This window comes from Brienomyrus brachyistius, chromosome 5 (assembly GCF_023856365.1).
Source record: "Brienomyrus brachyistius isolate T26 chromosome 5, BBRACH_0.4, whole genome shotgun sequence".
Classification (NCBI taxonomy): Eukaryota; Metazoa; Chordata; class Actinopteri; order Osteoglossiformes; family Mormyridae; genus Brienomyrus; species Brienomyrus brachyistius.
Genome location: NC_064537.1, coordinates 22459802 through 22483667, shown reverse-complemented (window position 1 = coordinate 22483667; position 23866 = coordinate 22459802). Strand labels below are relative to the sequence as shown.

Here is a 23866-nt window from a genome sequence, read left to right as displayed (position 1 = left end):
TTGTTACTTTCGGTCTTCTATAAAAAATGGCTTTAATGTAGAGGTTACAAGTTAATGCATTTTCTTAGTGTATTATATGTCATTTAGTATAGTATTAGACATTTAATCTAATTAATCTAATTTAGCTGACTGTTCGGTTACATGATCTACAGGAATATGTTCAGTTTGGTTTTTAATCGTAGACAGTATAAAAGTTGTTTTTTTAAAGACACGTAATAAAAGCCTCCACCCAGGCTCAAACACGCAACATTTTTCTGCAGAATGTAGGCAGATAGCACCCCCTTATGAATAGCTCAGTTATTGCAAACACACATGTAGACTCACGTACTGTTTTTGTGTATAAGTGTGTGTGTCTGTCTGTAATATTGTTCATTTTTCAGATTAAAATCTGGATAATGTTAGGAGGCAAGTGTTGAAACAATGACATGGGGAGTAAATTATTATAATATAAAGAGAACATGGATGAAACCTGTACTGTCCAGATGAGTAGAGAAACAGGACCCAGGACAGCTGCTGAAAAGACAGATCCCTAAACTGGTCATAAGATGACAGATCCAGAGAGAGCTCATGGTCACAGGTGGTAGTGGTTAGCAGGGCGCCTGATCAGTGGGTCATAATGTTAGTGAATCCCTGAAATTAAATCCAAATGCCTAAATATAAATTTGAAATAATCTTGTTGGTAAACTGGGAAATAAAGAAACTCACTGAGAGACATGATGATGTACTTTAGCCAGTATAAGGATCTAGAGAGTTCTTGTTAAATATCAACTTACAAAACTAGAGGATTTGAAATAATAGTACATAATTGGCTCAGGTATTCTCTGAAGAGGAGGCAGATCATGCCAGATTAATGTGTTGTATGGGGTCCATTTCTGATGTCAATGTGCTGCAGCTTTATCTAATATTAAATTCAATAAATAGCACCTGAATCACTGTTTTCTGCAGCAGTTTAAAATGAGTTATTTAGAAGTAGCTCTTTTCCAGAAATCACTCAACACAGAAAAATGAGCCAGGGAACTAAATACATTCCAAAAGTGGTACTTTAAAGGGGAGGAACACAGATGCTGCCAGATATTAACCAGTTAACATTAAGGGAATTGCAGGGAAAACGACTGGGGCTGTACTGCAATCCAACACAGTGTCATTTGTTGACATATATTCATGAAAGATGGATCTCCATTCATCCATTCATCCATCCATTTTCTGAAACCGCTTGTCCTATTTAGGATCACGGGGGGGTCAGAAGCCTATTCTGGAGGCTACGGGCACAAGGCAGGGAACAACTCGGGATGGGGAGCCAACCCACCACAGGGCACACAAGGTGGATCGCGTCTAATTGATTTATTATCAGGTTTCTTATGATTTCATTTAGACATTTGTGTAAGTTCAACATGGACGGTTGGCCCTTAACTGAAATGCAGTTGGAATCCAAGGTAACAAACAGGATTCAACATGTCACCTTAAAAAGTAAAAACTCCAGTCTGGTTAGTGTTATTAGTGCAGTGTCGTTTGAGTCTGTTTTCAGGCTGTTGCCTCTTTTAACCCCAGCCAAATCCATGGTTTTGCTCCCTCACAGGTCCCTGTGAGACAGTCCACATACCAGGAGCTGGGAAGGAGCAAAACCACGGACTGTCTGGAGGCCCGTATTGGGAAACACTGATCTATGGTGTATGCATAGAGCAGGATCTAGCATGATCTGAGTAAGGGCACAGAGAAGGGCATTTACTAGACTTAGATACACTGTACGAGGATGCAAGTAGTCAAAAATAAAGAGACCTCTGGAAGTAGTTCCCTGGATAGTTGAACTGAAGAAAGTAAGTTTCCTTTGGGAGAATCAGGAATATCAACATCTTGTGGGAAATGTTGCCATTTGCACAGATAACATGTCTTCACTATGAATGTAATAAACTTGTCTAAATGCAAAGAAGATTCTTGGATATAAAGGTGGTGGAAAAAATACAGAAATTACAAACATACCTAACAATATCTGAATATCAAAGACTTAATAAAGAGTAGAGCCAAGATTTGCCTTCATAACAGCTTCAGGCTTCTTGTAATGCTATTATACACATCCTGAACCAAGAGAAGTGAGATACTGGCCCACTACTATAAAAGAAAAGCCTTCAGGTTTTTGAGCAATGAAGGTGGTAGACATCTAATTTATACATTTGATTCCAAAATTTCCCATGAAGGCTGAATGATGTTTAGATTTGTTTAATGGTGAGGCAATGGAAGGCATTGGACTTCATCTTGGTATTCATATAACCACTTGTTGAACTTATTTAGCAGTAGAAGCAGACATTTCAGGTCCAGAAAGTAAATATCCAAACCAGGATTTTGTTTCAACCCACCAGCTGAGCATAAAGTGTCACAAACTACTCAACTGGTTGGTTGAAACAAAATCCTGGTTTGCATCTTTACTTTCTGGACCTGAAATGTCCGTCACTGTCTAGTATTATGTATAGGAACATTATAATTTTGTTTTTTGGGGATATCTCATTACACAATCACGCAGCGAAATCATGGGATCTAATGACTTCTATATCATTAAGGATTGCAGTAACACTTGAGGGGCACAAATACTTAGTAGTAACTCATATACTGCTGAAGTACAAATCATGAACATGGGCGAAGCAAGCGTGGAGGGTTGTATGTGGTCAGCAGATCACTAAGGTATTCTGGTGCAGGGCCATTCAGTGCTTTATAGGTTAATAGCAGTATTTTATAGTCAATTCAAGACTTAACTGGTAGTCAATAAAGGGAGGATAAGATATAAGGTGTAATGCAATGAAATGTTTTAGTGTTTTTTAGAACTCTGGCTGCAGCATTCTGTACCAGTTGAAGTTTATGTAAGGATCCAGACGGGCAACCAGGTAGGAGGGCATTACTGTAGTCCAGTCTGGAACTTACAAAAGCATGTATTAATTTTTCTACATCATGAAGTGAGAGCATCTTACGAAGTTTGGCTATGTTCCGTAGATGATAAAACGCAGTTCTAGTAATACTTCTTATGTGAGCATCAAAACATAGATCTGAATCAACAAGAACGCCAAGATTTCTAACCACCGTGTTAGGTTGTGTAGGAAGGCTACCAATGTCAAGGTGGTGAAACTTATTTCTTGCAGCCTTGGGACCAATTACCAGTACTTCTGTTTTTTCTGTTGTTACGATCCCCAGTCTAAGATTGAGGACCGACAGAAAAGTAAGGCAAAAGGAGAGGGGAAGATGAAACAACCAAGGAATGGGAAAAGGGAACTAGGGAAAGAAAGGGATCTTTTTTGTATTTTTTTAGATTTATTCACAGACACTTTTACAAACACGAGGTGCAACAAACTTCGAGAGTGACCCAAGCCAAAACAACAACCAAAACGGTTAACAAACACATCCCAAACTAAGCTAACTCTAAAGGAAATGAAAACGAGAAAACGAAATGACAAAGATTAAATCTAACTCCCTAACCAAAACCCCAGTAAACCACACATACGCATAAATAAAAAGGCAGTCACTCCTTACACACCTAACAGACATGTACAGAAAACACACAGGCCGAAACACAGCATCTGAAGGGGCGAGGCAAAGAGACCAGTCAGGAGCTAAGCAAGAGGTCAAAACCAGAAGACAAACAAACCAAAGGCAAAGGTACAAAAAGGGCGAAGCAGAAAACCAGAAACCAAACAATCAGAACCGTCATACACAAGAAGTCAATCAGAAACAGCAAACCAACACAGCAAAAGACAAAGCTTGGGCAAGGGCTCGAGCTGGATGTGTTCAGCAGGCTTTATCCTCAACAGGAACACAGGGCCAGGATCAGAGGTGGAAGGGGCGTGGCCGGAAACTGGGAGGGGGGCTGAAGCAGCAAGTAGTGAGTGGAGCTTGGGGCAGAAGACTGAGGTGTCCTGTAGACATATCCAAAACTCTTATGGCACGTAACACTGTGTTTAACATATGGAATTTTTTTGCCATCCAGCACCGGATATCTAATAGACAGTCTTCTAACCGAGATAGTAGTGATGTATCATCAGGGTTAACAGATATGTACAACTGTGTATCATCTGCATAACAATGAAACCCAATTCCATGTTGTCTAATAATGTTACCAAGAGGTAGCACGTATAAACAGTAGCGGGCCCAGGACTGATCCCTGTGGGACACCATATTCAACTTTGGTGGCCTTGGATGATTCATTGTTCACATGGGCATACTGACAGTGATCACTTAAATATGAGCGGAACCAAGAAAGTGCTGTCCCCATAATGCCAACTACACGTTCTAACCGGTCCAAGAGGATATTATGGTCCACAATATCGAATGCTGCAGTTAAATCTAGCAATACCAACAGAAATATACAGTCACGGTCAGAAGTCACAAGTAAATCATTCATTACTTTGACTAGAGCAGTTTCTGTGCTATGGTTTGTCTAAAGCCAAAATGATACAATTCATTGGTATTATTTTTTTGTAGGAAAGAAGACAACTGACGAACTACAACCTTTTCCATGGTCTTTGAAATGAAAGGAAGATTTGACATAGGTCTATAGTTTTCTAAAACACTATGTTTAAGATTTGGTTTCTTTAGGACGGGTCTAATAACAGCCATTTTAAAAGGTTTTGGAACATATACAAGCCTAAGAGATTAGTTTAACATATTTAACAGGGCAGTGCTAATCCATCCATCCATCCATCCATCCGCTTATCCTACTGGGTCACGGGGGGGTCTGGAGCCTATCCCGGAAGCAATGGGCACGAGGCAGGGAACAACCCAGGATGGAGGGCCAGCCCATCGCAGGGAACACTCACACACCATTCACTCACACATGCACTACTACAGGCAATTTAGCAAGTCCAATTAGCCTCAGCATGTCTTTGGATTGTGGGGGGAAACTGGAGTACCCGGAAGAAACCCCACCATGACATGGGGAGAACATGCAAACTCCACACACATGTTACCCAGCCGGAGACTCTAACCTGGGACCCAGAGGTGTGAGGCAATAACGCTAACCACTGCACCACCATGTCGCCCTCGGTGGTGATAATCTGCTGTGCAATTTCCTTGAAGAATCTGGAATTGGGCCTATGAGGCTAGTAGAGGATTTACAGGAGAAGATCAAGCTCAAAAGTTTTGAGTGAATGAAAGATTCAAAGGACTGATTATTGATAGGCATAAGACTAGAAGGAGGCTGGCAGCCATAAGTAGGTAAAGACGTGCACTGGATGGTCTGTCTAATCTTAGTTATTTTACCATTAAAAAATGTAATAAAGTCATCACTCTTAAGAGCTTTCAGGACTTGCGAGTTTAATGAAGAATTCTGTGTTATCATAGCCACGGATTCAAATAGGAATTTAGGATTGGTTTTGTTAACGTCTGTTAATCTGGAGAGATACATAGACCTAGCAGTCCCTAGTGCATGTCTGTATTTAGAGAGGCTCTTTTTCCAGGCAGATTTGAAAACTTCTAGTTTAGTTGAGTACCATTTGCACTTTAGCTTGCGTGATGCCTGTTTGAGTTCACGTGTATGATCAGAGTACCAGGGGGCAGGTTTGTTATCTCTATCCCTTATCCTCTTAAGTGGAGCTACAAGATCTAGAGTGCTGCGAAGGGATTTTTCCATGTTTGAAGTTGCCTGTTCAAGTTCATTTACACACGATGCTTCAGATGGAAGGACTGTGGAAGTTGTTTCATAAATGTTGTAGCTAGTGAGGCAATGGAATGTCTGATTCTGTACTTTGGAGCTGTGGTCGGTGAGAGGCTACTGGATTTCAAATGTTAACAAGTAATGATCTGAGAGCAGAGGACTCTGTGGCATAATAGACATATGTTCCACCAGGATGCCATGACTAATAATCAAATCAAGGGTATGGTTACAGACATAAGTAGGCCCGACTACATTCTGACATACACCTACAGAGTCAAGAATAGCTGCAAATGCTATTTTTAAAGGATCACTATCCTTCTCCATATGAATGTTAAAATCACCCACAATAACGGCTTGGTCAGTACTGATCACCAGGTTTGTTAAAAAATCAGCAAACTCCTTAAGAAAATTACTGTACGGCCCAAGCGGTCTATATACAATAACAATGGTGATTTGCGGTGAAGAGCTACAAAGAGACACTCCTAAGTTGGACTGAAAATTGCAGCAACACCACCACCTTTGCGATTTGGTCGAGGGTTATGCTCATAACTGTATTCCGCTGGAGCAGATTCATTTAGTGCCATGAATTCATCTGGTTTAAGCCAGGTCTCAGTAAGGTATAGGGCACCAAGACTAAAATCAGTGATCTTATATTCAGAAGTTCAAGTTTAAGTTTAATATTGCATCACAACTGTTTTCTAGTAACGGATTCATTGTGATTTTAATTAAGTTATTATGGCACACTCCACGGTGGAATAGTCCTCCATGATTAAAGACGCGGGGAACAGACACAGTCTCCATAAAATGAACCCTAGGTGACGACTCTAAGCGACTAGCAGTCGGTTATGCCGGTTTGCCTGCCGCCTGGACTTGGCACTAGTTAGTCAGCAGTTTGCCTGTAGACTATGAGCTATGCTTTTAGACAGGAGGTCTGTACCAGCCCGCGAGGGTTGAATATCATCCCTCTTCAAAAGCCCAGGCCTACTCCAGAACATCCGCCAGTTGTCTATATAACCCACAATATATATAAACCAATGTCTCCCATTCCACAATATATATAACCCAATGTCTCCCATTCGGAGTATGGGATTGTCATTTATTTCATGTTTATTGCTTTTGTATATGTGCTTTTTCATGTGTGTATTAGTTTTATATTGATTGTTATTTTTCTGTGTCATTAGTTTGGTATGTAGAGAAGTTTGAACTGACAATCATTTTTGGGGGTGAAGAACGGATTAAATTCATTTACATTCTTTCTTTTGGGGAAATTTGACTTGGACCTTGATCAAATCGCAACTCGATCAGCCTTCTGGAACTAAATAAGTTTGTGTTCCAAGGTACCATCGTAGTAAGAAATATGCCAGGATGTCTGAGTGCCTTATAACCAACTTACACATACAGTATTGTGCAAATCCATAGGCTGGCATAGACAATTATTTTTAAATTATGTTTATGTTGGTGTAACGCAATGATTTTTATGTCTGCCAAAGCGTGTCAGCTTACCGTTTGAAAACCTCTCTAGAAGTCACCACAGTACTTGCTGTTACCATCCAGAATACCTCTATATATTTTTTTAACTTAAATACTAACAAACTTTGCTTGGCTAAACAATTCTTTAAGAATAATTAATTAAGTGAATGAAGTTAGTGATGTGGTGGTGAATTTTGACGAATCCATGGAACGGCTGAGGTGCCCCTGAAGAGAGGTTTGGGAACTGAAGTGGTGTTCATCTAACCATCCAACAAGCCATCAGTAACTTTTTGGAAAAGACATTCATATCTACTATTTATTAGCATATTTTCTAATGTTAAATGGCATTTTTATTGAGCAATTATACACTTACTGCCCATATAGATAGCTTTAAACATAATTTTGTAGTATTAGAGACTAAAATTAATGGGAACATCAATTTTAAGTATTAATACATTTCATGTGGTGATAGCAGATAGCCTATCTGATGCTCATTCAAAAGTTAAAGATGGACAAAAGAGAGCTATTTGCATGTATGAGACCATATATGATTTGCCAAGTGTGCTTTTAACGTGACACATAATGTACCAGTCACTGGCTTTTTGGCATACAGGGGTTTCGGGTCTGACAATGACTTCTCCGCCAGACAATGAGTATTGATTAATGAAAATGCAGAGTTAAATCTGTCCACCAGATTTTTCATGATGACAAATAGCTAAGCTGCACCATGTTAGGGTACTGTGCTGCTACTGACAGTGTAGTGTAATTTTATTCACATTTTTCCAATGGCCAAGTTTCCATGTTAAGTTGATTACACTTTGACTTAATATTACTTGCTAATGATGTAACTTAAAAAAAAATGTGTTTAGATTTTTTTATGAATGCATTTTGTTACAGGATCTTTAATTAACTTTTTTTTTAAGGCAGAGGCAGGCCCATTCCTATCAAGTCCTCTGTATTTATTCTGTAACTCCAGTATCAACAATCCGCTATGGTGCACACCTACTGTAGGATGGGCTAACAATTTTGACCTCAGTATTTTAAAAATCCTGGCTACGGCCCTGTGCAGAAAAATAGTTTGACCCTTGTATGTACTGCATATATACTGTTAATGATGTAGTACAAGTATTAACTGTGGCTGTCACTGGAAAGACTGGTGTGAAAGGATAACCTTAGTTGGAATCCACCTCCTCAAGAAAAGAAACACTCTTTGTGACTAAATGCGACTAAAATGTATGATCCACTATGTTCTCATCACCAGTCATGTCTTGACAGTGGTTGGACAGCAACTAGCAACCTCATGTTAAAAAGATCTCTTTAAATTGTCCAATCATCAGATTTCTGTCATGTTCACTATCTTTGTTATGCCATAATTATTGCCCAACAGGAAAACTGAACTACAAGATACCCTTTGCTGTACATGTATCATACTGATCTTACTATCCTGTGGGAAATCTCTTAAAATATTGTTATATTTGTTATTTCATATAGAAATCAGATCAAAGTCGGTTTAAAACGCCACAGGGAAATGATGGTCTTAAGCATTAAGCACCAGTCTTCCTCACAATAAGGATACCGTGCAATTCTGCCAAAGGCAGTTAGGGATATTACAGTTTTGACTGGGTATATATTTAGTAGGTAACATTTTAATGGTTTGTAATTTCTAATGTAAGTTCTATCGACCAACAGTTTCTACTGAAGACAGATACAAAATGTATACAAAGCAAGTAAGCACCAGATAGGGCATCGATTATTGTAATACTCCTTGTCAGATTTACATTATGCAGAGTACTTCTGTATAGTCAACCAGTAACTGAGAATTTCTCGTGCCTCTTGACAGTGCAGCCTGCCCTTGGCGTGCCCTTTGTCCCACTTCTCTGACTCCTCAAGTGTCTGTTCAAATAGTGTCTCATGTTTAAATTTCTGTTTGACAAAAGGAACACCAGCAACCCGTCCATCCGGACAAATGACCCGTGAAATCGGAGGGATAGGCCTGCCTCTCATTCTGTCCAGGGTCCTCCTCCTTGTCTTCTCCTCTTTTAGTGCATGCCTGTGTGCAGATGGGAAGTATGAATTTAACACACTACTTAAACAGCTTGCAATATGTTACTCTGCTTTATCTTCTTGTATAAAGCAAATGATTTACTGTAATATATCTGTCTTTGCAATGCTTTTCATAAGAAGTGCTATTCTATAGGCATTCCCTATCTGAACATGGGAATTAAATGTTTTTAAATCTTTCAACTTTGTTGCATGGAATGAATGATTAGTACATTGTATGATAAAATGTTTAGCCAATTATTGATACAGTATTATTGTTTTTGCTGTCCTCCATAATTCTTGCACCCGGCTTTTGATGAATTTATGGGTATAAAGTGTTATTTATCAGTTATTATTTTACAAAAGCAGTCCCATTTTTAATAAAGTACCGGTCTGGGACTGGAGACAGGAGCCCCCTGACACATTTAATCTTATACCATCTCTGGCTCTCTCTGTGTCTGATCTCAGCTGTCCTGTTTCACTGAGCTGTTGAAGGATTTCGTAATTCACACAATTCTTCCTTTTTGGTCAAATATTGGGCAAAAATTGTGAAATTGTTTAACCTCTTTTTGTGGTAGTCACATTGTTCGGTGAAATGAGTGACAGTGAAATGAATGAAACTGAGGTGGACCCAACGGAGAATGGGAAACATTTTATGAAATGACACTTAAAAGTGTAACTTAAATCTAGGTCCATTTTAGGGCTAACACACAATATAGGCAGCTGAAAGCCTCTAATTCACCAAACTGGCATCCCATCCAGGGTGTTCCCCTGCCTTGTGCTGCCAGGGACAGGGTTCAGGATCCCAACAGCTGTGTACTGGCTAAATGCCTGGAAGATAGACGCAGGAAATTCATCGCTTCGACACAAAGCGTTAATTTTTTTTAGCTTTGATCTCATTAATGCTTGCATCATTTTGATACCCAAATGGGAGAATAGTATGAGCAAAAATGTTAATAGAGGCCTATAATATTCCTTCTTGGTTGTAAACATCACGAGAGTTTAGGTTATGCCACTGGATAGGATTTGATTTATTTTATTGAAAACTTATACCTTAAAATCGTCATGACAAAAATGAGAAACAATCTACACAGCCTTGCAGGGCTTATTGTAGAACCAAAACAGAAGCAAAATAACCACAAGGGGGTCCAACGGAAGGTAGAAAGGAACAACCAGGAGGGACCAGGGTAAACCAAAATATAGAGAGCACAGTAGGGATCCAAACTGAAACAACTACTAAAGTGCACTAATAACTACAATGACAAGACTAAGGAACAAGGCACAAACAGGTTCATATATATACAAATCCAAAGGACCAGATGAGGGACAGGTGTAGGTCATTACAGTAGGCCAAAAACTAGAAATAATGTATAACTAGAATCAGGTGAAGGTAGTAAGGGACCAAACAAGATGGCCAGCAAATGGAATGAAAGAAGGACAGATCATGACAAAAAATCTGAAGATCTTTCATGTTATTAAGGGTTCTTTTAGTATTTGTCATGCTTGGGTTTTTAGAGCTATTTGTCAAATAGGTTTTATATTTTAGATTGATCACGCAGTCAGAATTAAATAATGTGTTGATCTGACTGTTGAGTACCTGCAATTATATGTACATACAGTATGCCGTTTCAATGCCTTTTGAAGGCATTGAAATTCAGTTTGTAGTTTCTTGCAAGTGGTATTCTTGCTGGAAATGAATAATCTGTACTTCACAAGTTTAAATTAAATGATTAAATCTATTAAAATATGGGTCATTGTATAAATTGGAGAATTTTCCAAAAAAACCTGTTTCAATGAAAATCAATTTGTTTTTTTGTTTTTTTGCAGAATAATTGACATTACCTTTTGGGTATATTAATATTATATTATTTATATCTCTGATTTGATCATTTTAAACCATTTTTGACAAATATGTAGCCAAATATAAAAGAAAACAAAACTATATTACATGTTTTTAAATCTTTCAACTTTGTTGCATGGAATAAATGATTAGTACATTGTATGTCAAAATGTTTAGCCAATTATTGATATAGTATTATTGTTTTTGCTATCCTCCATAAATCTTGCACCGGCTTTTGATTAATTATTTTTGTTTATTACAGAAATAAATGGCAATATAACAAAACTGATTAACTTCCCTAGAGGGAAAAGTGACCGTTTAAACAATGCAGCGGTATCATTTGAGTCTGTCTTCAAACTCATTTTAAAATTCAGAAAATTGATATGATATAGTAATGAGATTGTGAGAATGACCCACATATTCTCCTTTGTGTTAGTTGTATATTAATTTAGTGATTTATGACTGAAAGTTTTAATGTTAGGTGCGATTAATCGCAATTAATCACAGAAAACTGTGCGATTAGTAAAGATTTTAACCAATTCATAGCCCTAATAAAAATATCATAAATCATACATATGCAATTGTGTGCATAGAAAAATTACGATCATTGTAGTAACATCTAAGTGAAACCTTTTACTGCTGCCAAAGGAGAGAGATCCTGATGAGCCTGACCCTCCCATGACCGACAAGGAACCCCAGAGGACTGCTGCTGTGTCTGCGCATACAATGGAACATAAGGCCAGGAGCCGGTGTCTCACGGCTCTGTATGAGGGGAGACAGCATGGCTCATTGACCTGCCTGGCATCACCGTTGCTTTCGTATGCTCCGCCCTGCCCTCTTGATTGTGAGCACTCAACCCTGAACGGATAAACAGATTGCAGCTGAGGGGGAACAGGCAGCCCACCACAGATTGCTTTGACAATGAGATTCCTCAGAGGGACCCAGAGCACATGCATCATTATCAGCTAGGGAATGGGCAGCTTTTAGTACAGTACCATATGTCTGAGGATCAAACTGTGCCATAGGTACCTGCATGTTCTGCATGCTGGTTTAGAACCGCAAGACTGTACATTAGAGTAAAGTGTTAAAATGGCACAGAATAGAATGAAACATTAACTAAAAACTCATGCTGCCATAAAGCCTGGCTGCATTGTTATTCATTCCCATTGTCACTATTTGGAGATGACCTTTTTGTCATTCTACTCTTCCTTTTTTTGGTTAGGGTGGCAATCTGTTTTCCCTGCCTCATCTCCTGAACATTCCCTCCCCTTTTGCTGTCTTCCAATCCACCTGCTGATGCTTCTGTTGAATAGTTTTGTTTTGTTTTTTCCTAATAACAATTCCCTCTTTCTTGTCCACAAAACAAAGTGCCTCTACAGGCCCCTCCCATTTTACAGTTTATAGGGGGTATATATTGAAGAGGCAAGAGATGGAGGCTTAAGGAGAGGCACACAGTGACACAGACAGAGGGAAACAGATAGGAGACGAGATACAGACAGACACACAGAGGCAGACAGAAGGGCAGCCACACTGCATCAGAACCTACTACTGCCTCCACTGCTGAAGGGCTCTGTCCTCTTTCTGCTTGGCTCCTCGATGTCTGCGTCACGGTCGGGTGAGGGTGCCTGTATGAGACTCCCTGAGCCTTGCCGCAGAGGCTCATGGGACCTCACTGTCATCGAAGGGCTGCTAATGTCCGAGAACAAGTATATGCCCTCGCCACTTTACGTGTCTCTCATTGAAGAAGATTCGCACACCAGGGAGGCCCTGACCAACTGGACACTGCAGGTACTGTGCGTATGTTTGGATTTGATAAGTTCTACAGGTGCTGCTTCATATTGACTGTGCACCACTGCCATTAATATAAGTATCTTGAGTACATCTGACTACATTTTTTTTGTATAATTATCACTCTTGAAGTGTCTTGAAGGGGCAGCACAGTGGTAAAGAGGTCAACACTGTTGCCTCACACCTCTGGGACCAGGATTAAAGTCTCCTCCATGACTCTGTGTGTGGAGTCTGCATGTTCTCCCTGTGTCGTCGTGGGGTTTCCTCCAGGTTCTCTGGTTTCCCTATCTATCTATCTGAATATGTGCATTATAGATAAGCTCCAAGTGGAAACGGCAGAGGGCGCTTTCTGACGAGTTTGTCTTTTCATTACTATGTAGAATAAAACGTGCTGATATTTGTGTGCACTTAGGCACTCGACATTTTTAATTGTATTTCTCCCCCCACGCTGCAGGTGTGCGGCGAGCACGGCTCTGCGGATTCGGTGTTTCCCCTGGCCATCTCACTGTTAGACCGCTATTTGTCCCAGTCCTTCTCCCTGCCCATCTCGCCGCTCTGCCTGACTGCAGCCTGCGTTCTGCTCGCTTCCAAACTCGCGGATGAAGAGGCTGTCAGCGCAGAGGCCCTGTGCATGGCTGCTCGCTTCGCTTTTCTCCCACAGCACCTGCGGGTGAGTCATCTCTGAGCCCCTCTGCCATTGCCATGAACCTGCTTTTTACAAGCCAACTAACTCTGTGTAACACTTAATATAGTTCAGGCTGCACTTCCAGCTATTTTGTGAAAGAAGTTGATTAGAAAAAGTGAGATAATTGTGTAGTTTCAGTGATATTTTATAACTTCAGAGTCCCATAACTCCTACAGCCATTTGAAGAGTTTTTAAAAGCAGGTAATGAGTACTTTCTTCCCAATTAAATGAAAACATTTTCCCCCCTCCCCCCATGCCAACTTAAAACACCTTTGGGGTGCATTTAATTCATGTAGGGGATCATGCAATGGGTCATTGATTTACATACAATTAGTACACACACATACACACACATTAGATTGGACTACTCCACAGCCTTCATAAGTGACAGCAGTAAAATGCAGTTTGTGAGATGAAATTTGACCTTCAATAAGTAAATTAGTTCAATTTGACCACAACATGAAAAAAAATACATTTTTTAGCTTTCCATTGATCTATGTAGTAGCTTTCATGGTAAAAAAATGCAGCTCATAAAAAAGCACACAAATATATACAATTATATTTTTTTGTTACCTGGGCCATTGAAAAGGCCCTGAGGCTCACGAAGGTATATGCTGTAATTTACATTCCAAATTTCCTCAAAATCAAAAGTTTCTGGAAAATTGTTGAATTAGTTGATTCATGGGGGCGGCATGGTGCCATGTTAGCACTGTTGCCTCACACCTCTGGGACCCGGGTTCGAGTCTCCGCCTGGGTCACATGTGTGTGGAGTTTGCATGTTCTCCCCGTGTCGTCGTGGGGTTTTCTCTGGTTACTCCAGTTTCCCCCCACAGTCCAAAGACATGCTGAGGCTAATTGGAGTTACTAAATTGCATGTGTGAGTGAATGGTGTGTGAGTGTTCCCTGTGATGGGCTGGCCCCCCATCCTGGGTTGTTCCCTGCTTTGTGCCCATTTCTTCCGGCACCAGAGAGGGCTCCAGACCCCCCGCGACCCAGTAGGATAAGCGGTTTGGAAAATGGAAGAATGGATGGATAGTTGATTCATTGAATTAAATGGATGTTGAATTTACCCTGTCGGTTCCTTCTTACATGCCTCTTTCAATTAGGACATGGAGATTATCGTCCTAGCATCTCTCCATTGGGACATTACTGCCGTGACCCCCCAAGACTTCCTTCCACACTTCTTGTCTGCATTGAGGGACAGGACTGGGACCCTCGGCAGAGACACCGCAAGGTTGCGCTCAGTTCTCCGCGCTCGGTGCAGCACCCTGGCCGCCTTGTGCATATGCGACTCCCAGTTTTTGGGAACACGCCCCTCCGTGATTGCAGCCGCGGCTTTGAATTGTGCCCTTAGGGAGCTGGGGGTCCAGCGAGTTCAGCTTGACAGGATGACCAGCACACTGGCAGGACTTTGTAAAACAGATGCGGTGAGTAGGCTACTTTAAATTGCGCAACCAGGAAAAGAGACATTTTTTACATTTAATCATACGCCGTAATGAAAATGTAAAATGTCAGTTTGCATACATATAAAAATACAAATATTATGGAGGAAATCATGTTATCGATCTCAGTTTCAGTTGGAGTATAGTGCTCTTCACGCACGTGAACACTTAAAACTTAAAAGTTTAACCATGTACGATAATACCAGTGTCTTGTTTTCGTGATGCCAGACAGCGGTGCGGCACTTTTCTGAGATAATAGAAAACATGCTCAGGAGGAGTCAGAGGATGGGACTGAAGGAGAGGGATCTGAATGCTGATGTCAGTAATGAAGAAACGGAGGAGTGCAGAGCCAGCACACCAACGGACTTAAGGGACGTTGATTTTTAGGCAATTGTGAAATGTGCTGCGTAATTTTACCACTCAGTCGGATTAGATGTTTAGAGAATTTACCAATAGGTCCCCAATTTTCCATCTTGTGGTCCATTTTGTCATGGTAGTAGACGATTTTAATTTTCATTTTTGCTGCTTTTTTGGTGTTTTACATTTGTTGTGACTTGATTGGATTAATATCGTAACTATTGTGTATTTTACTTGATGTTTTATTTATTAATTTATTTAGTTATTTATTTCAATTATTTATTCGTCTATTTATTTATTGTTTGTTATTCATTTGTCTATTTGTTTATTGTCTGATTATTTATTTATTGCGATATTTATTTATTAATTTGTTGAAAATATTTATATCAGCACTGTATTTCTATGTCAAAAATGTGGTTCATTATCTTTATTTTGTACCGTTTTATTTTTTAAATATTTATATAGATATATTTTTTAAAATTATAAAATAAACTGTTTTAAAACGTTTTAGCATAACGCACCTTATTTGCTACAATTTTCATAATCTAGCCAAATTAAGGGAACTCTTGCTCTTCGGTATTTCACAATCCTGAAAATCAACTGTTTAATATTTGACAAAATTAAAACACAACATTAGGCTTTTTTTGTAACGTGAATTTTGAAAGTGGCTGACTAACATACAGTACTATATAAGTACTGCATTACTATTCACAGGCAGCCCCCAAGCATATTCACATAATCCACACTGATAATTAGGAGGACACTCTACACCCGTTTACAATCGGCACTAAAAAAAACTACAATTACCACGTCGCTGGTTGATGCCGTCAATTTTCCCATGGATCCGTGCGTGCTGGGAACGTACGGATAACGACGATTGACGTTGACCGAAAAGGAGACGTGTAGGCAAGACGGCAGTCGGTGGGTGACAGGGACGAGCGGATGCATGTAAGTGGAGTATTACTGGGGTCAGGACGGCTAGCAATACTGATGAGTAGGCTAATAAACAAGAGACTAAGTTATGGCTACGCGGAGAGCTGACGGAGGCAGATACAAGTAATTAAATATACGGGACTTTTAGATTATCAAAGTTCTTTGCTTCTGGCAGATGATTTGGAATCCCGTGTTGTCCAGTATGGCACCTCAACCTCTGTTTGTGTTATCGTTTTGTTTCTCGGCCATTCAGCTGTTTACGTCACATGTTAGTGTATCTTCTTCATAGCCTAATTTTTTGCGTCAGCTTTTTTCTCTTTGCTTTTTCAGGTACATTTCTGTGTCCCTTGTGTGAAGTCAGTAATGTGCTTCGAATGTCCTACTTCTTTGCCTTGCTGTGCTGTAATATTTTGCTTGCCTTAGCTGAATTGAGTTTTCTTTTCTCAATGTTTCGATATTAAGTTACGAACAGACTAGATGCTTATATGTTTCATATTATGAATTTGTCTTAATGTATTCATGTCGTTTTAGGTTATACTTAGACGAGAAAGGTGTGACAAATATGAGTCATCAAGAGTTTGGTCTTTACAACTTGGGGTGAAAGTACCATATGCATCCATTAAATTAGTAATCTGTTAGGTTGAACTTAAGTCAAAATTGTGATTGCTATGAGTTATGTCTTCAGTTGCATATAATACTACTACTACTAATAATAATAATAATCAATTAGGTGATATACACGTCCAGATTGATTATTTAATAAGTAAATGTAGTTAATTACTTTAAATAACATACAATGTAATTTAATATAAAAAAACTGTTGTATGATGGTAAATTACTTTTTATTGTTTTCCACAGTCATCCTAAGTTCAACTGACCCAACTCCAAACATTACATGTCCAAATGGTTCTTGACACTTCTCTGAAGGGTACCATGACCTAAAATGCCAGCACCGTGTGGTTGTTTCCTGTGCCCAGATGACACTAATGCCCTCACTCTTTGTAAGCAGAATGGCTGTGATTCCCTACTGGCTGTTGCTCCTGTCCATGTCAGTGGGAACGTGGTCAGTGCCCATTGACCATAACAAAAAGCCTCCAGGAACTGAGCCCCCTCAAGAAGACAAGCAAGATGACAATATGGTACTTCATGTCATTAACAGACAGCACTGGTTACAGTAGATGGGGTCTTTCTCAATATGTGTACTTGATCGTACTTGCGTTCTTGTGTACCCGTTTAACATCATCTTCCATTGCTGAAGACCAGTCGCAAAACTAAGAACAGAAGTACAGAGGATGGTAAAAATCCCTGAATGTTGTTCATGCCCTCTCCCCCCCCCACCACCCAGATATCAAGGATACGTGGGTTGCAACCTTGTTGAACAAGACTAGTCCCATGATTCATTGCGCCCCAAGTTTGTTCTTGGGAGGCAAGTTAGCAAACTGGTCTTGACAAGACCGCAAGTACGATCTTGACGTTCCTGGTATTGAGCAACACCTAGGGTTCTAATTCATCACATACTGTCATTCTCCTACTGTTTATCTAATTTCAATGCTTTTCTTAGGACACAGGACTGTACTATGATAGATATCTTAGAGAAGTGATTGAAGTATTGGAGACAGACCCACATTTCAGGGAAAAGCTACAGACTGCTAACACAGAGGACATCAAAGTGAGTCTTGAACTTGCACATTATTATTCATTTCAGTTTTGTTTTGATTGTTTGATTGTGTTTTTCCTTGCTTGTTTCCATGGTCGTTTTTTTCCCTGCTTTCGTTTTAGCTTGCTTTGTTTACTTGTTTTTTTTTTGCATCTACACAAGTCATGAACATAACTTACTGTAACCAATGGTAACCCAAACTTTCTGTGTGGCTTTCTAGAGCGGACGCTTAAGTAAGGAGCTGGACTTGGTGGGGCACCATGTACGGACACGTCTGGATGAACTGAAGAGGCAGGAAGTGTCAAGGCTCAGGATGCTGCTTAAGGCCAAGCTGGACAGCTCAAATGCACATGGTGAGAGGATGAGGCATATGTGTATGTGTGAGTCTGGGTCTGTCTGTCTGTATCGGTTCACCCATCTATGCAGGCCATGCATGCGGCAGCACGATTGAGAGGCAGTAAAGAGTGGATGTTTCTCAATACCAAGAAAGCAAAAATCGTGCTTGTAGCCTTGGCAAGACTGATTTTGCTAAGTTGCCTCCCAAGATCAATCATGGGATTGATCTCATTTGATGAGGGTACTAACGATGTATCCTTGATATTTGGGGCGGGTCAAGAGCGACATTTGGGGATTTGATGAATATGATGTAAAACAGGTACACATGAACACAAGTACGGTCAGGGGTGCATATTGAGAAACACAAACAAAGTGTGACTCTGGTCTTTGACTGCAGATATACAGGTAGACCATGCATCTCTGCTGAAGCAGTTTGAACATCTGGATCCCCAAAACCAGCACACCTTTGAGGCCAAGGACTTGGAGCTTCTCATCTCCACGGTATAAGGGCCTGTGGGGGAAAATTTGGGGGAAAACAAAAAATGAAGACATAGTGCAAAGACAATACACACAGTGCAGAGAGTATTAAGCAAGTACAAGTAAATTAATGGGAAAACATTTGTAAGTTAATAGGAGTATACAAGCAAGTAACATAATCAGTGTATGGAGCTATGTGTTCTGACGTATTATGGCTGGGAAGAAGACTGAAAAAGAAAAGGAAGAATGAGAAAGGAGGGAATATTAGAGACATGATGCTGGACAGCCAGAATCAAAAGATGCCTTGTACAGTAGGTTGAGATGTTAAGGTGTCAGTATAGTGTTGTAAAACTGGATGTTGTTGCATGCATATACACAGCTGCTCATTCAGTTCTCACTGCTTGGCAGGCGACCAAGGACCTGGAGAGCTACGACAAGGAGCGGCATGAGGAGTTCAAGCGCTACGAGATGCTGAAGGAGCACGAGCGACGGGAGTACCTGAAGGGGCTCGACCAGGAGAAGCGGGAGGAGGAGGAGAAGAGGCTGGAGGAGCTGAAGGAGAAACACAGACAGCATCCCAAAGTCAACTCGCCGGTGAGACGGGAATGGATAGCATGCATGCATGCATGCATGGATGGATGGATGGATGTAGGCAGGGTGGAGGTTGATGGGAGGTAGAAGAAAGTAGTTGCATTAAGAAATGGGCTTTTAGCTCACAAACATGCAAATAATGTCTTTAGCCACAAACGTATAAGCCAAATATGTAGTGACCGCAGTGTGAAAGGGTTAATGCATTATATATTTTTAAATGCACTCCGCTGCATGTCAGGCAGTTCCTGATTTCCACAGCTGTGCATTTAAAAACGTATAATGCCCCACCTGTCTTTGATTAACCCATGCGTATGGGTCAAGAGGAGACATGCTTTTTAAAAGCCGTTGGATCTTGTGTGCACCTCACTGACTTAGCTCCCGGTTCCTCTCCGTCTTAGGGCAGTGCGAAACAGTTCCGGGAAGTGTGGGAGGAAACGGATGGCCTCGACCCTCAGGAGTTCAACCCCAAAACTTTCTTCAAACTACATGGTCAGTTAATCTCTTAAATGTATTGCCATTAGTGCTCAGTTTTTGGTTCTACTTTGTTTTCTATACAAAGATATATCAGATACAAATAGGTTAGGTCTGATACTGCTGCCTTTTTTTTCTTCATTTTATGTTCAACAAATGGTATGAGATTTCTGATTTGTAATAGGAAAAACTTTGTTCTTGCGTCTATGATGCTTGCAAAGCTGATCCTTCCTTTAAGCACATTGTCTCCCCCTTGAGGCATTGAAAAATAATGCCGTTATTTCAAATGGTACACATTATGGCAGTAGTGTGCATTTTCTATCAGTAATACAGGATGTAAAACAATACTCTTTCCCTACTAAGATACCAATGAGGATGGGGTTCTGGACGAACAGGAGCTTGAAGCTCTGTTTACCAGAGAGGTACTGTGCTTATCTCCATCGCACCGTGTGCGCGCGCGTGTGTGTGTGTGTGTGCGCGCGCGCGTGTGTGTGTGTGTTTGTGAGCGGGTATACTTATCCTTATGAGGACACAATGTCCCCATAACGTGATAAATATCCGTTTTTTTTTTTTTTCCCTTATGGGGACCAGTTTCCTCCTCTCTCTCTCTCTCTCTCTCTCTCTCTCTCTCTCTCTCTCTCTGCAGTGCAGACGATATACACTGTGCTTCTCTTTCAGCTGGAGAAGGTGTATGACCCACGGAACGAAGAGGACGATATGATGGAGATGGAGGAAGAGAGGCTGAGAATGAGGGAACACGTCATGAAGAATGTCAGTTGCTCTGCAGCCCTTCCTCTAACTATGATCCGTAAACTCCTGTGCTGTTACACATGCATCAGTTACACTTTGTTTCTCTTTGGACTATTATTTATCTATTTATTATGACAGCTTTCTCAATTCCATACAGAGATGTTTAGAGGGCCAGGTACTTGGGGTGGGGGAATCCCCCCCCCCTTGGTAAACTCATTGGTGATAAATAAGGGATGCTCATAACATCGAAATGGCATAAAAACAGGCATTTAGGCTATATCACGATACTCAAATTGATGACAGTATGAATGTTCATAATTAGATGTATTTTTTTTGTGATTAGTTGTCATTGTTGACGCACCACAGAGTGAGCAACAATGAAATGTGTTCTCTGCATGTAACCCATACGTGACATAGCAGGGGGCTGCTAATTCAGCACCCGGGGAGCACTGCTTGGGGGCGGTACCTTGCTCAGGGTAACTCAGTGGTGCCTTGCTGGTCAGGGATTCAAACCTGCAACCTCTCAATTGCCAGTGTGCATCCCTAACCATCAAGCCACCACTGCCCACTGATAGTTTGCCAAAATATCATCCAGCCCTTCAGTGTATCATAAGAGAACTCATACGCAGGCGGATTTTAAATAGGGAAAATACTATCCTTTTATCAGAACTTCTTACCTTGTAAACTTGTATTTAGTTCTAGCCAGTACATTACAATCAAAGATTATTGTCTGCAGCGCTACCAGCACCTTAACCCACTGAACACATTCTCCATGTCCTGGTGGCTGAATTTGCCCAACCACAACAATTCAGGCATACTCTGCCAGTTCATGAACGATAATAATTTGACATTACAATTAATATTCTAGTTTTTTATTATCTCTGTAGGTGGACACCAATCATGACAGACTGATCAGCCTGGAAGAGTTCCTTAAATCCACAGATAAGAAAGAGTTTAATAACTCTCAGGAATGGGAGGTGAGAGCAGACGGAAGTCCATAGAAGCTTCTGTGGGGGCAGGGTTTGGGGGGTCCAGAGCACATACATTTTTGTGTTTTGTGAATTAATTTGCTGAACTGTTTTGAGTATTGGTACTTCCTTATAGTCACATGTGGATTTATGTGTCATTTCCTGTTGAAGACCCTAGATGACAGGAAACCGGTATACTCTGAAGCAGAGCTCCAGCAGTTTGAGGTGGAGCTCCGGGATAAGGAGATTGAGCTAGGCAGACGGGCGGCATCGCTACAGCACGAGGAGGAGCTGCTCAGAGAGAGGGGCAAGGCCTTAGAGGCACAGAAGAAAGAGTATCAGCAGGTGAGAAGGGTCATAGGAGTATTATTAGCAGTGTGCTAAGAAGCACAGTCCTTTTATATTAGTGTTTCTGTGCATTTTGGTCAGGCACTATTGGAGCTATCTCAGAAGCAAAAGGACCCTCAGGCAGTAGTGGGGCAGCCACCTGCTGGTCCAAAAGATGACCTGGAGTTTCATGAAGAGGTGAAGAATGCAGAAGAAGGTGAGGGGAAGGTGGATGATGGTAGAAGATTAGAAATGTGTAGACATGACTTTTTGTTGTTTAAACATCTTTTTTACCTTCTGGGTTTTCAGATGCAAAGGTGCCTGTTTCTCAGGAGGAAGGCAGGGAGGCTCAGAACAGCCTCCCAGTAGAACATGTGCAGAGTCAGTTCTCACAGGGCCCCTAACGTCACCACAGTGCTACACCTGCTTGGGTGGTGTGCTGCCAATTTGTCTGTCTGTCTGTGTCTGTCTGTCCATTCAGGCCATACTTGTTGATGTTAACATTTCATTTTAACATTGTAATTAGTGTTCCGTTTGTTACCAACAGTATGGCAACTCAAATTTTTTTTTTTTTGGAGATAAGTATTTTGGAGGTAAATATTTTAATGTTGCTATTTGTAGATAATCTAAGTACATCTCTTAAACTTTTAAAAATAATTTCAAGATATCTAAACGGATTTTAATTTAAATCTAAACAGATATTTTGATTACGATACGATAGATAAAATCATTCCAGGTCTGTTTATGGCCATATTATAAAGATATCTTAAAACCATTTTTAAGCTTAATGTATGTGGAATCAATTCTCTAAAGGACTCTTTAAATTTACATAAATATTGTGTGGCTGAATTACATTATTTCTATAACATTTATTTTGGCTTAGCTTCTTTCTCTGAAAGTTTTGCCATAGCTGTATTTTCTAGATGTATTGCAAAGGCAGTGTTCATTTTAATTGGTGGTACTCCACTTGCATAGAAAATGCCTGCCATATCGATTTCTTTCAGCATCAGGCCATATTGTCATATATGTGACCCATCGCCACGAAATGGGTGTATTTCTACCAGTGCGACTTAAGACTCATTTCGTGATGATGGGTCACATATGTGCATTTGTATCCAAGGTTCTCAAACTACCGTTTTCTGTTTCCTCTTTCCACCTTAAACAATACTAAAGTGTTTGTATCTTGCTGCCATTTTAGATATGGGGGGGGGGGAATTTGCAAACTGTTTGGGATATGAACCTATGACCTTCATGCCCCTAACAATGCATCGTCCGTGTTGCGACTGTGGTCCACTTTTCACTTTATAATTTCTATTCACAGATTCACAATTTGTATGAGTAGCTTACTGTTACTGCCTCTTCCACTGTGTCGTTTTGTTTATGGTTTGTTAATGGTGTGTATCTCTGTTATCGTGTTACCTAAATGAGCGCTTATATGTGTGAGAAAGCAGGTCGGCTTTTGGAACAGATGCACTGGCACATGCTTTGAAGTCATGTCAGCAATGTGCTGTGTTGCTTATATTGTGTGTAATTATAGATTGGCTTCTGTTTCATGGTCAGACTTACCTTTTATCTTACATCATGAGTGCTTTCTGCCCCAAATGACAGTTCAGTCAGCATTTTTTAATTGTTCTCCATCAGACTGCTGTCTTGCGAACCACTAAGAGTTTTCTATATACTCTATGAACACACAATTCATACTTCTTAATGAAGAGTTTCTCCCTCTGATATCATCAGGATAAATTTCTATTCCCCATTTGACTTGTAAGTCTTTAAGGGAAACGTATGTGGTCTACAAATAATTTTCTGGACTTTTTGTTACCTGTGTGCAGTCCTGTTTTTTTTTTTTTTTTATACAGAATTGTCATTTTATGTCATATCAGTGTTGGGGGTGAGGATTAACCACATTTCTATAGGATCATTTCTTTAGGGCAAGAAATGAAATTCAGCACTCTACTGTGTACTGTACTGAAGAAGACGATCAAATAAAATGACAGAATTTTGGTGCAGTTCCCCTTTAAGGTCTTAGTCACTGTGTTTGCACAATTTCTCACACCCCTCTAAGCCCATGTCTCAATCACAGACAGCCATAGTGTATTTTA

The 23866-nt window shown here is 40.4% G+C and overlaps 2 protein-coding genes across 3 annotated transcripts; both read left to right on the top strand.

Annotated features, from left to right (window-relative positions):
• The first annotated feature begins 12230 nt into the window (after positions 1–12230).
• On the top strand, positions 12231–15482 carry LOC125743029 (G1/S-specific cyclin-D2-like). 2 transcript variants are annotated; one of them, XM_049015637.1, is made up of 5 exons: positions 12231–12770; positions 13225–13440; positions 14562–14689; positions 14810–14882; positions 15126–15482. In XM_049015637.1, the coding sequence occupies exons 1-5, from the start codon at positions 12579–12581 to the stop codon at positions 15282–15284; spliced, it is 768 nt and encodes a 255-aa protein (XP_048871594.1). In that variant the 5' UTR covers positions 12231–12578; the 3' UTR covers positions 15285–15482. The 2 variants fall into 2 exon arrangements, with proteins under 2 accessions (XP_048871594.1, XP_048871593.1); XM_049015636.1 differs by having other exon boundaries at positions 14562–14882.
• A 603-nt stretch (positions 15483–16085) lies between these two features.
• On the top strand, positions 16086–23773 carry LOC125743024 (nucleobindin-2-like). The gene is made up of 13 exons (XM_049015618.1): positions 16086–16202; positions 17197–17326; positions 17749–17856; positions 18065–18197; positions 18578–18681; positions 19066–19251; positions 19647–19737; positions 20083–20141; positions 20398–20490; positions 21357–21446; positions 21609–21782; positions 21867–21981; positions 22074–23773. The coding sequence occupies exons 2-13, from the start codon at positions 17198–17200 to the stop codon at positions 22166–22168; spliced, it is 1377 nt and encodes a 458-aa protein (XP_048871575.1). The 5' UTR covers positions 16086–16202; position 17197; the 3' UTR covers positions 22169–23773.
• Positions 23774–23866: the final 93 nt, after the last annotated feature.